We start from the raw sequence: 13,203 nt of genomic DNA on the forward strand, positions 1-13,203 counted from the left end.
AATAGAAGTGCTTATCTTAAAATGGCCAATACAACATTTCTTCATCAGATCTGTATGGACTTTAAATTATTTGGTAATACGTTTCAGAGAAAATGAAAATGAAATCAAGTATTTTCTAATATCAATTTTGAGCAGTGCTATTCTAGTGTGCAAATGCACCACACAAGTTAAAAAAAAAGAAGAAAAAACCCAGACAAAACAAAACAAAACTAATTTATTCTAAAGTCCCTCTTCAAACAGTCTGTGAAAAATGTCCCGCAAAGTTCGAGCGACTTCAGCATCGGTCAGTGTCCATGGAGGATCAAACTCGAGACTGGATCCGTCTGGCTTTATTGACAGCTGAAGCAGAATTGACCCTTCTGATCCTTCTTAGTCTCTGTAGACGGAAGTTATCTGTCGGGGCGGCATGTGTGGTGGGTGATAGGAGTCAAATGAGCCCTCTAAGTGTACGTCATAGCTGGTTGGCGTCTGATACAGAACCGGGTTTACGGGAGAGGAGTAGTGGTGAGGAGGTGGGTAGTGGGGTGAAGCCTCCTGTTTAGGCACCAGGTTGCTGCTGATGCTCAGAGGGGGTGTAGGGGGGCTGTCGTACGGGGGAGTCCCAACACCACCAGCGTTATACTCATTGGGTGAGTGATTCTCGTATGGCCCTCCTTTCATCGCTCTGAGGTGAAGCAGGTGCGCGGAGTCGAACGTGCCGTATGGTGGACTCGGCAGGCCTGGAGAGGAGTAGCTCACCATCCCGCCGAGCGGAGTCGGCGGAAGCCGGCCTCCATGTCGGTCTTCAGGCCTCACCCCCGCACAAGGGGCTGGTCCCAGCTGAAGGCAGCCACTCACGAGATTGGATGTGGGCTGTGAGAGACCTTTACACAAGGTCTCCATGAAAGCCCTGCTCTCTGTGGACAGGCCCCCCTCCAGAGCCTCAGACAGAGCACAGATGTAGTTGCGGGCCAGTCGCAGCGTCTCAATCTTGGACAATTTCTGTGTTTTGGAGTGACATGGCATGATGCAGCGCAGGTTCTCCAGGGCGTCGTTGAGACCGTGCATACGTGAGCGCTCCCTGGCATTAGCTTTTACACGCCTCGCACGGAAACGCTCCTGCCGGGCCTTGGTCATTCGCTTTTTTTTCGGCCCACGTCGCTTGGATTCATTTTCATCCTCCTGATCTTCCTCTGCATCATCCTCGTCCTCCTCTGCATCCTCACTGCCCATCCCTCTGGCCTGCTGGCTCACGGTGCCTGCTCTGTAGCAGTGCGATGACACTGATGCCTCTCCGTCAGGCGAGCTCATGTCTCCGTCCATCCACTGCAGGGGGCTGACGACCTCCTCACCTTCACTTTGTCTCACATATGGCTTAATCATCATAGCAATCTGTAAACAAAAACATGTCTCTGTCACAAAAAATGACCAATTGCAAACTTCTTTTCTTTTCTTTCCATCTTCTTAGATGAATTCAGGGACTTATATTTAAATGTTACAGTATTTTTGCTTCTCTGTATTTGCTTGAAATTTTATCGAAGAGTGTGCTCAACGAACCGATCACTTAAAGATGCTTATATATTGGTAAAATAAATGGGTGGCGGAACCTGATCAACTTAACCAACCATTGATCTATTCACCCATTATACAACCATTTTCTCCACTCGCTATATCAAAAAAATGCAGACTTGACACAAAAAAATGTCCTGGCCCAGATTTGAGCCTGCGTGTTCTTCCTCCGAAGTGGAAAAATACTACTTAACCATTTTTCTCCAATTTTTGTAATTTAAATCTTTCATAGAATACAATAATCATAATCTTCTGCTGCTACCTGGACAATTTTACTATATATATATTAAGTATGAAGGCATAATAAATGTTTATACTCGGAAAGTCATGGCTACCACGTAGTTATTCCTCAATTACTTTTAAAGGGTTGTTACTATAAATTGATACATTGAATTTTCCCTTCAACTGGAGATTTTATACGATGAAACCCGTTGGTAAAACTCTGTGTTACAAAATGTATGCATTTTGAAACATATTTCACATGAATTCTAGATGGAGTAAATGAAAGTCACATAACATCCGGGTCGTGTTTGTGCCTCGTCCTGGTTTCAGCACCGGACAGCTCCCACCTGACGCTCCTCAGCCACAGGTGCCTCTCACAGGACTAAACTTTTATTTGAACGTTCTGCAGCATCCCTATGTGCGTTTCTTCGTCTGTTTTACCCGTTGTTTCCCCCTCCGAGCTCTGTCGGAGTAATCCCAGTCGACTTGTGAACTGGTAATGCCCCGACAAGATAAAGTCACTGACAGGACTTCAATCTGGGGCATCGCAGGATTTACTCTGTGGATGAAGCGACGACCATGGGATTAAATGAAAGATCGACGACATCCCCCGGATCAGTAGCCCAACAGAGGGCCGAGATTGAATTGAAATAGACATTTCCAAAGGGAGGAAATATTAAAGGTCTCGCCATGAATTGCGTGCTTGATTTACTAAATGCCGACTGATGCATATTAGGTTAAGCCATTTATACATAGTTTTCATTAGATAAATTCATTGCCTGACGACTGCGTAGATGTTGAACACTATAAATTGCTCAAAGAACAGAATTGCCAGTACCAAAGTAGTGCGGTGATATTGGTAACTTATGATCAGTATACTTCAAACTGAGTCCGCTATTCGTTTGGGCTCCCTATAAGTGTGATTTTCACTGCAACATGATTGTAGTAGTTAAAACAAACTACATTGTAAAACACGGAAGCCAATGCAACACTTTGTAACACACTTGAGAAAGCAATGTAATAGTTTGAGAAAAAAACAAAAACAAAACAACAACAACAACAACAACAACAACTTACTGGTGCTGATGCGTCGTCCCTGAAACTTGGATACTTGGATGGTATTTCTCTCTCTCTCGTTCCCTGATCTCAGTCCGTCCACACGCAGCGTGAAACCCCGTGCCGAGTGTCGGTGCAGAGCCGTCCCACAGTGTCTCAGTGCCGGTTGGTCACTCTGCGGGGGCTCCCGGGTTTTAACCTCCACCTCAGGCTCCTCCTACTCCCTTCCACCTCCTATCGCCGCGCGTGGCTGGCCCGTGGCTCCAGCTCCAGTGTGTGTGTGTGTGTGTGTGTGTGTGTGTGTGTGTGTGTGTGTGTGTGTGTGTGTGTGTGTGTGTGTGTGTGTGTGTGTGTGTGTGTGTGTGTGTGTGTGTGTGTGTGTGTGTGTGTGTGTGTGTGTGTTTGTCTCACTGAAAACAGTCCAGACAAACAGCGGAGGCCCGGGTCCTTTTGTTGGCCACCAAATCCGCGGCACGTTTGCATTGAGCGGTGGGGAGACGCGCTCAGCCGCCTGAGCCTAACTGTATGTGACAGCTTGAAGTTGCGTGTGAGCAGGTGTTTGCTCCCCATCTCTTCTTCCAGCAATCCGTCCCTTCGCCGTGGTGATGGACTGCGGAACAAGTTCATCTGTCCTGGGCCGCCCTGACCAGAAGGGGTAAATTTTGCCCACACGAGGTGTGCAGTCCTCGCTCCTCCTCCCCCTCCTCTCTGCGGGACACAGGCGAGGTCAGCGTCCTGCCACCCTGAGGACCAATATATGTTTTTGCCACTTTCCTACAAATACAGATTAGTTGGTGCAGAGCATGGATAGCCTTTACAATGAAGATTAGACAGCTCACGAAGCTCTAGAGTTTTGTTAAATATGCAAAAACTGTCTTAGATTTATTTTCTTTAAAGACTTTTTTTTGTTTTGATTTTAGAGGTTTACATGCAATCAAAGCTATAACAAAGTGCTTCACATGTGTTAAAGTGAGGCCCTCCTGTCCCCCAGACATACTGTCCTCTCAACCCTCTTTTGTAATTCGCTTTTTCCCTTTTTACATGTTCTCATGGTTTTACTCATTTGAACCATGTTTATCCATTTGAGGTATTTTAGCCATTAAACGAGCCATTACATAAGCTATGATTCATTAAAAAAAAAAAAAAAGTTTAACCAAGAGAAAAAAAATCCAGTTTAAAGATAGTTTGATGTGCAAATTAAATAAAATAGCAAACACAACTGTTTGTTTCTATATTATGTCTTGAAAGCTTCAGTAAGTTTCTCAAGAAGGGCTGAGGAGACTAATCTGGAGTACCCAGATCCCAGGGTTGACCAGGCCTCGATTCTATGGCATCATAACCCATATGAGAAATTCAAGTGTTACTGATGAATGAGTTTCATTTCTCATCAGTATTCCGCAAAAGCTGTTTTTCCTTATTGACATTAATCTTTTCTTGTTCAATTTGAAATATCAGGTCAGCCGTGATAGGCCTATATAGTCGCCAACCATCATAACTGTTACACTTTTGCATTTGCACAAAAACTCATTTCGTAATGTCAATTCCTATTTCGCGCCCCTAATTCTTTCCAGAAAAAAATCTATGTTTTAATCATATATTACAGGTTCAGCTTCCACCTTTTTCCATTGGTTTTATCTTGTTCATGGTTGCAGGGTGCTGGAGGTGACTGTGGACGAAGGCAGCGATCTGCTCCTCGACAGACAACCACACACTCACATTAACACCTATCGGAGAAGGGTCACCAATAATAATCCTGCGTGATCGGAGCGAACATGCAAACTTCAAACAGCAGGGCTCGGCAGAGGGTTTGAACCTTCAACCATCTCATGACGTGTGAGTGGTAACCACTGAAAATCATCCCCTTGACCCTCCTATTTTTCTTGCAGCTGTGTCCCTCTTTAATTTCACTGGAGCCCCCCCAAGGGAGACAACCCCCACACTTAAAAAAAACATTGCTCTATCCAATGGTGAAGATTATAAATTATAGCCGGAATTAAAATTTAATAAATACATTTCAATATTATAATTTTTTTAATGCAAAAATTGTTACAGGGAACTCCAACTCCATCACTAACTAATTGTAAATGTTTAGGAAACAAACCAAAATAACTTGAAGAATTTCATACATCTATTGATGTTTATCACTCTGGGTGAAGCCAGTTTATTCTATGGATTTCGCAACTTTATTCGGTCAAACACAAGCTGACAGACAGTTTCAGATTCACACAATTCAAAATCAACAGTTAGCCTCAGAATTATCGAGGGCGGAAAAAATGCACAAACTCCACTTCGAAAAGTCTCCAAAATATACTCTGACTCAAGCCAGGGACTTTTGGTGAGGGTCCTCTTAACCATTATTGACAGCTGGAGAGTTTCAGTGAAACAAATTTCAAATTTAATCACCAAATGATGTCCAGAATGTAGTCCAGCAAGACTAACAGAATAGATGAATGAGTGAACTAATTAACTGGGGTTCCAAAAGTCTGCATTGGTGAGCGATCATGTCCTCATGGCAACACACTGTTTCACTAGATATTTCACCAATATCTAATGAAAGTGGAGGTCCTGGAAACATGGAGATCATTATTTGTGGGAACAGAGGAGGAAAGCATATCTGTCAGTTAGAAAGAGCTCTGCATGCTCGAGCAAAGAAGCTAAAGGTAGGTTACAGGGTAATCATCCTCAACAATGTGCTTCTCTCTTCTTGTTCATTCCCAAGCTGACCACCTCGCCCTCTGCTCCTCCCCCTGCATCTTTTCCTGCCCTATTCCACACCTGCAGCCTGAGATAGGAATAGTGAAGCCTGGCCTCTCACATCCCCAGAGTGGAGCCAGCATGGGAATACTATGTTGAGGCCTCCTGTCCCCATTGTATTTACACTTATAACAGTGTCTGCAACAACAAAATACAATACTTTTAATGCATTATGTTGAACTGGAAATATGGGGTTGATCCTGACATGCAAAACTGCAATTTTTTAAATGACAGTATAGTTACATTTTTACTTTGACCTACTTAAAGCTCAATTCTTTATATTCCACAAGTGGTGCTCAAGTGTAGTGCTGTATGTATGCCATGATGTCCCCTGATCCCTCTGTGCTGGCCTCACATGATAAAGTCCTGCTGCAGATGGTTTTTGCTTAAATGCATCTCTTATTTTAACAGTCTGTGGCTCAGATGCTCATTTATTCTCCACTGGCCGCTCAGCTCACTCAGCATGTTCAGGTGCTCAGAGCATAGTCCCTTCCTCACCTTTTCTGGGTCTGTTTGAGAGACAGGACATTTGCTTGTTATACTAAAATGAATGAAGGACAGATAAAACTTCACTCCAGTACACACACAAACATGACCTTCCTCGGAATCCCCAGTGTTTCCCTGTGTGACAGTGGGGGGAATGAGATGCAGTCCATCTGTCATACTGGAAGTCCTCTGAGAGATGCCAACTCCGCAGTATGAAGAGAGTGCGTATGTTAGTGTGAGCTCATTCTCCTGGGTGAGGATAGATTGTACGTACAGTGATCGGAAAGTTTGTCTGCATGCAAGTGCAGCCGATTCTGATCTACTGCGGCGATTGTCTGAGGCCACTTCATCGAGAGTGTGTCTCTCGCTCTGCACACGTCTGTTTTCACCTCTTAACGTAGACTACTGGTAACAACAATGGCAATATGGTCATCAAATTGTTGCAAAGGCGTACAAAAAACACACCAGAGAATGAACGTTGCTTTGTATTTCATGGTCTCCCATCAACTTTAGAAAGGGCCAGCTTTTAAGCCAAACTTGAACCTCCCTCCAGCCCAGCATCGACCCTCGGGAGACACGGGTGAAGTTGACCATGTGTCCCCCCCCCCCCCACTAACTATCTCATTGATGGACCCCAGTACTGGGTAAAAGACAGCCCCCCCTCCGCCTGAACCCCTAAACCCCCTTAACCCTTTCCTAAACCCTCTGTCGGCCCCCTGTTGTGCGTGCTCATTGGCTGACCGCCTTCAGGCGTCCCTTTTCCACGGGTCCATTGTCTGGCCCTATAAGCAGCTTTGTTTCTGCATGTGCAGCTGGGCTAGCTCGTTCAGCCATTAGCCGCAACACGCTAAAGGGAGAGCGGGATAATATAATTACAAAACAAAAGTCAGGTGGCTCACGAGATCTGCCAGTAGAAGCCCGTTTGGGGGAGATGCGAGGACACGCTGGCGGGTGGCCAGCTATAATTTGATTATGAAGTTGTGTGAGTGACAAAAGAAACAATTGAATCTTTTTTTTCCTTTTATTTGCCCCACTGTGATTTAATTTGATTCCACCGGGACTTTAAAAAAGAGGGCAGAGTGAAAAGAGAGAAGATTTACTCTTCCAATTTTTAGAGTCACCGGCTCAGAAAATGAAATGTGCTTTGACAAGAAAGAAAAAAAAAGAAAGAAAAAACACAAAAAGCAAGCGAAATTCTTCCCTGGGCTAACTTTATTGTTGACTGCATGTGAGGCCTAAATCAGATGAGAAGGCTGGAGCTCTCCTGTGAACTGACTGGTCTTGTGCTCTTATTTTGCATGAATGCACACAGAGCGGTGGACAATGGGATCAGTGGCAGATCCATCTCCTGTAATACTTTCTTTAAACAGGGCAGCAAGTGTGTCCCCCTGTTCTGTCGGCAGACCAGAATTTATCCTGTTAGTCACCCTAGATGAGTGAAAGAGTAAAATCAACCCCCATCCCAGCTGGACACACACACACACACACACACACACACACACACACACACACACACACACACACACACACACACACACACACACACACACACACACACACACACACACACACACACACATACACACACACACACACCCACACACACACACACAGACCCAGGGATGCACCCATTCATACGGGGGCACACACTTAACCCCGCACTAGGGAGCTGCACACACACACACACACGCAGCTTTATGGACAGCTGATAAGAACAGGTTTAGCTGGTGGCTACTGTTCGGAGCAGGTCATGCAGAACAAGATCTGTTAATGTCTTTTTGTTTCTATAGTCCATGCTGCAAAAGACTGCATTTTGTTTTGTTTTTATGTTTTTCATGTTTTGTTTTGCTGTTACATAAGACAATAAGCAATTGTGTCAAATGCACACATGCTCTTACCACTGAAGGGTTAGTGTCAGTATTGTGCCCACTCAGGGTGTGTAAACGCCCATTTTGTTGCCCCATTAGGCACAGCTTGACCGTGCCCCTGGGAGAGAACATTCTCATGCTCTCTGCGACTGCTCAAGAAGGTTTCTTTGTGGATTAATTGACAGTCGGATTCTTTATTTTATTCATACAATTAGATGATCAGACTAAGCCCTGTCTATGCCATGTCAGATAAAACACATTTTTCAAGTTGGAAAGTAGTATTACAGCAAGTAAGAATGAAAGGGAGCCCCACAGTATGTACAGCGCATTTTTATTGTCATTTTTCAAATAAAAACTAAAATTTTTGTCATATCCGTGACTGAGATAGATACTTAAGATATCCATGTCACTGGCAGACTGCCCATTATTTTGCTTATTGTTTAGCAAACTGTTTCAGTTGTTTCAGGGACTTGAGGGAAAAGCAGAGCCAATGTATTTCTTTCCGTTACCATAGCTGGAATTATCCCAGGTGTAGGTTTGGATGATGAGCTCCTTTCCTCCCACACTCAGACGACAACTAAAACAAAATTTCACAGAACTTAGAAAAAATACACACACACAAGCATGACATTGAATGTTTAGAGCGTTCGCGTACCGTTTTCCGGGCCGAGTGATGTAGCAGAGACTGTAGATGGCAAAATCAAACTCTGGGCTGCAGCCAATGACTGCAGAGCCGACCTGCTTGTAGTAACCATCCCACATGAACTGCAATCCCAGGACGTCAGGATATGAGGCCCACTGAAAGCAACAGAAGGGATAGGAGAGGAAACATGAAGGGATTGCTGCTGCTGCAAAATAGGTGGACGTATTGAGATTCACTGAATGTGCTTACGGGTCCGTTGAAACTGTGGCTGTAGTAGTTCAACTCTCCACTTTTTTCCAGAAGATAAAACTGAATCCAGTTGTGGAAACCAGACACCTTCCCTCCTTTGATCTCTCCTATTTACAGAGTGGAGTTTTCCGTAGTAATCAGAGAAAATGTTTGCAGGCATACATGCACGTACATACACGCATTTGGAAATTGCTCAAACCTGCAAAGATGTGTTCGAAGCCACTGGAGTCCAACTTGTTGTTGTTGCGGGAATACAGACCGAACCACATCATTTTCAGGTCATAAATGAAGTCTTCCTCCGATTCATAAACACCTTAAAAAAAAAAAAAAAAAAAAAGAATAGCATCTACTGCAAACCGGAGGGAAATCAAACATTTTCGAAAAAGCAGTGCTGAGTATGAGGACCTACTTACCCTTGGACTGGAGGAAAGCAAACAGTTCTCTGCCCAGCTGAGTGTTGGACATTGTTTCGTGGAGGAACCTCTCCTGCTCAGACAACTGCTGAGAGCCGAAGTCTTCCGTCTGTCCAGTCATCCTGTTGTAGTTGTCCAGCACAGACAGCAAAGCAGCATAGGTAGGCTTGGAGAAGAGCGCGCCCTCGTCCAGGAAGCGGAACAAGCTGGAAGAATTCGACAAATCTCACTGGTAAATACATTTGGATGAAGAAAAGAAGTGCATGAGACACCACAGTGGTCATACAATGACTCACGGTCTGGAAGAGAGGTCATTCTTCCAGCTGGTTTGAGAGTCGGGCACTAAGGCCTGAGGGTCAATGATCAAGTCAGAGGCTGAAGCTTTGTTGAAGTCCAGAGAAAAAAGTGTCTCAGAGATGGCCTTGATCTCAGCATCTGTAATTGAGGTGCCGCCTCCTCCACTACCTGTGGAATATCAAACACATCCAGAGAAAAGCTTTTGCATTGTCTGCCTATGGCTGTGAGTCATTCTGGAAATGTGATGTTACCGGTGACCAAACAAGTAGCCAAGTATATAGAACATCTATCCACCTTTTAGCTAATTGTATCTATGCTCACGTTTATTCAAAAGTGTTTTGTTTTTTTTCCTTAGTCCAGGACAGAAAAACCGAGATGGCTCATTGATCCATCACAGGGTTAATACAAACAGACAATCCCTCACAAACTCCTCACACCTACTGCAAGTTTAGAGTCATCACTCCACACACGTCTTTGGATTCAGTCAGTTAGCTGGAACACACAGGAAAAAGTTGCAAACTCCACAGAGAAAGGCCTCAGCTCGAGATTGAATCCAGGACTCTTTGTTAGTTCACTCTCATGTCTCCTCCCATGCTCCAAAGATATTCAAACTGGTTAAATGACTGTGAGTCCAGTTTATATGTGTGTGTGGGTGAATGTCTCTCTCTACACAATCTGTATGATTAATATAACATTTGTACAATTGGTTTTCGGACTGTTAACTTTCTGTGGTTTGTTTAGGTTGTTTATCAGCATCATAAACATACACAACTTTCTGGAAAATTGTTTCACATGTAAATAGCAGCTAAAGGACTACATCTCGAAATGTGAATGAAAATGCTCGTTATGGAGGTTGGAGGCAGCAGATGAAATTCATGGAAGCACAAACGCTTTCTCGCGGTCCCTCCAGATTGTTATATAGCAAAATACTGACCTCTGGTGGTTATACAGTGACGAAACGTTGAGTCAGCTTTTCATTTAAATGGAGCCTGTTAATCTTTAATCTATTCCTCAGCCATTTATAAATATAAGAATTTCAATTATTATTAATTATTGATTTTTATAAATTAATGGATTAATAATCAATAAACACATTTTGAGTGCACTTTGTTGCCCTGAAGCTTATCTAAATTACGTAAGCAACACCTCATATCTTTATCTTTGTATAAATGTAATAAATAGGACAGATTATATTCAAGTTGTCATAAAACTGCATCTGGGTAAATGTTTTCAGATCAGAACTGAAAACACACTGAAACCTATTTCTAGAAGCTCTAGCCTCGGGAGCAGCAGTGTTCTGTTCAAGCATGTGAAAGTGAGCAGATGTCATCGTGGGAAAGTCCGCGTACAGAAGTGGTAACACAAACAGAATATGGCTGACACAGGTCAGGTGAAGAACAGTCACAGGATCAGTGACAGGTTACAGACATTGTTTGACTCACTGTTGCAGAGGGATGAATAGTCACTGCAGCAGTTGTTGTACTGCAGACACTTGGTGTTGCAGTGGCACTCATTTTGAGAGTTGTACTGCTCACCACACCTGCCTTTGCAAGATGTTGATTCGGCTAGGAAAAAAACAAAACAAAACAAACAAAAAAAACATACTCGTGATGAGAGGAAAACTACATTTATATGTTACATAAATGGAGGGAAGATATTTTTTCAAAGGAATCAATAAAGTATGATATCACGTTCTATTTCTTTTGTAAAGAATAAAATAAGTGGAAGTTGTTGGGTGGATTTGTTTATTCTTTGATAGATAAGAAACCAACATCTATAAGAATGGGATATATTTTATAAGTGATAACACAAGAGATATACGATAGTAGGATATAGCTACAAATAGGATTGAGCAAAACCTTCAATAATTCAATCAGATTGAATGTTCTTTTGAACAGTTTGACCCGTGTAATGTTATTATGTGAAGATAACTAAGTTCAGACATTTCAATTGAATGAAAAGCATCTGATTAATTGCAATATTACCAGTGATATAAAATAAGTGGGTTTCAGTCTTCCTTGAAACAGGCATCCCTGTTAGAGGGGTCAAACTGCCCTGACATTAGATGAGTTTATGGAGCATCTTCAAACTCCGATTACAGTAGTAGATACCGCCAGACGCCAGAAGCAAGGGAAGATAACAAATGTTAGTCTGGGGACTGTTGTTTCTATACAAGGCAAATTGATGAAAGACCAGAAAGAGCTTGGTAGAGTTCTTGTTCTCAATCAACTGCTTTGTTTATGTCCTCTACAATTTTAAATAAAATCCTCCTGAGTGCATCAAAACAATGGCTTCTCATCTTTGGTTCTGTCTCGCAAAATTTCACAATCTACTCATCGACTGTAGATATCTTGTTCTGCCAGCACAGTCAGTGTTAACTTTATTTGATCCATGCATTTTTTTTTTATAAAGACCACAAGTTCTTTCCGATTTTGAAAGTTGAATTATGGTGTTGTGGCTTACCTTTACATATCTCAACATAGTCTGAGCAGCAGTCTCTGTAGCGCTCACATGATGGATTGCACTGACAGGAGAAGCTGCTGTCTGTTCCATAACCACACCGATCCTGACATGAGTTCAGCCCATCTGCAAACCAACGCAACATTTTAAACATGTGTCAATATATCAACATCTTGGTCATTGTTAAATGAGTTTGGATGATAATAAAGGCGAAAAAGGGTTTCTTACTACTGTATCCCTGGGAGAAGAGGGTCACAGAAAGCGTTACAAAAACAATGACCTTCATCTTGATCCGGCACCAACCTGAAAACAAGCAGAACAGAGAGTTATTGTGCTCCTCCTTTTATAGCAACGTTCACCTCACCAATTCACGTGCGAACTTCACATGAACCCACCTCATGAGTTCAACATGTCAAGTCAGGTAATCACAGTCTTATTTTTTGGCTCTTAAATGTCATATGTCAGACAGTCATGTCTTTGGTTGGTTTAGTCATTTATGAAACTGCTATATTTGAAGTTCTCAAACACATGGGTTTTTTTTAACCCCCCAGAAAAAAAGCAGAAGTTATTTTCTCTGTGAATCTGCACACCTGCTTCTCACTCAAACTCTCACTTCAATTCAATGTCCTAAACTTAAACAGCTAATGCTGCAGCACTTGTCACTCCAATGAGAGTCATTGTGATGTTTTTGCAAAGTTTTAAAGAGCTACTATATTTGAACGCATCGAATTTAACAACATCACATCAGGCTGAGAAAGTGACTGCAAAGTTTTCTTTATTATTACATAAGGCTTTAAAAATAATAAAATACATTCTATACATTGAAACAAACGTTTTTTTCACATTTGAAATCTAATGCTTTTACAGTGAACAGACTTCACACTAATTTAATGGAAATTCTGTTTGCCATCTTTTTTCAGACTTTCTTATTTCCAGATGTTACATTTCACACCGCTTTTTTTCTTTTTTCTTTTAGATAACCCAGAATAGCTCACATGCTTTAGTTAGTGTGGAGGTCACATGCTCGAAGATACTGAAAAATGTGATGAAGCACAACTAAAAAATGATTCAAAGTTAGTACAAGAAGAAACATTAATTCTACTTTCAGGGGTTGAACATATGGTTAACAGACACTGCAGAAATATATTCGGGAGTTTCATATTCAACTGAAGCCTTCTCTCAAACAGGATATCTAATAAACAGTCTA

The 13,203-nt window shown here is 42.5% G+C and overlaps 2 protein-coding genes across 2 annotated transcripts; both read right to left on the reverse strand.

Annotated features, from left to right (window-relative positions):
* Nucleotides 1–369: 369 nt before the first annotated feature.
* Nucleotides 370–1,365, reverse strand: LOC308129852 (neurogenic differentiation factor 4-like; the record flags this gene model as incomplete). The annotated part of the gene is made up of 1 exon (XM_080495959.1): nt 370–1,365. The coding sequence occupies one exon, from the start codon at nt 1,363–1,365 to the stop codon at nt 370–372; it is 996 nt and encodes a 331-aa protein (XP_080352085.1).
* Nucleotides 1,366–8,396: 7,031 nt separating this feature from the next.
* endou (endonuclease, polyU-specific) lies at nt 8,397–12,282 on the reverse strand (the record flags this gene model as incomplete). Its single annotated transcript, XM_080494517.1, has 9 exons — nt 8,397–8,511; nt 8,590–8,732; nt 8,827–8,933; nt 9,026–9,139; nt 9,240–9,445; nt 9,536–9,704; nt 10,979–11,101; nt 12,000–12,122; nt 12,225–12,282. The coding sequence occupies 9 exons, from the start codon at nt 12,280–12,282 to the stop codon at nt 8,397–8,399; spliced, it is 1,158 nt and encodes a 385-aa protein (XP_080350643.1).
* Nucleotides 12,283–13,203: the final 921 nt, after the last annotated feature.

The sequence above is a fragment of the Blennius ocellaris genome (assembly GCF_963422515.1).
Source record: "Blennius ocellaris genome assembly, chromosome: 4".
In the NCBI taxonomy this organism is placed as follows: Eukaryota; Metazoa; Chordata; class Actinopteri; order Blenniiformes; family Blenniidae; genus Blennius; species Blennius ocellaris.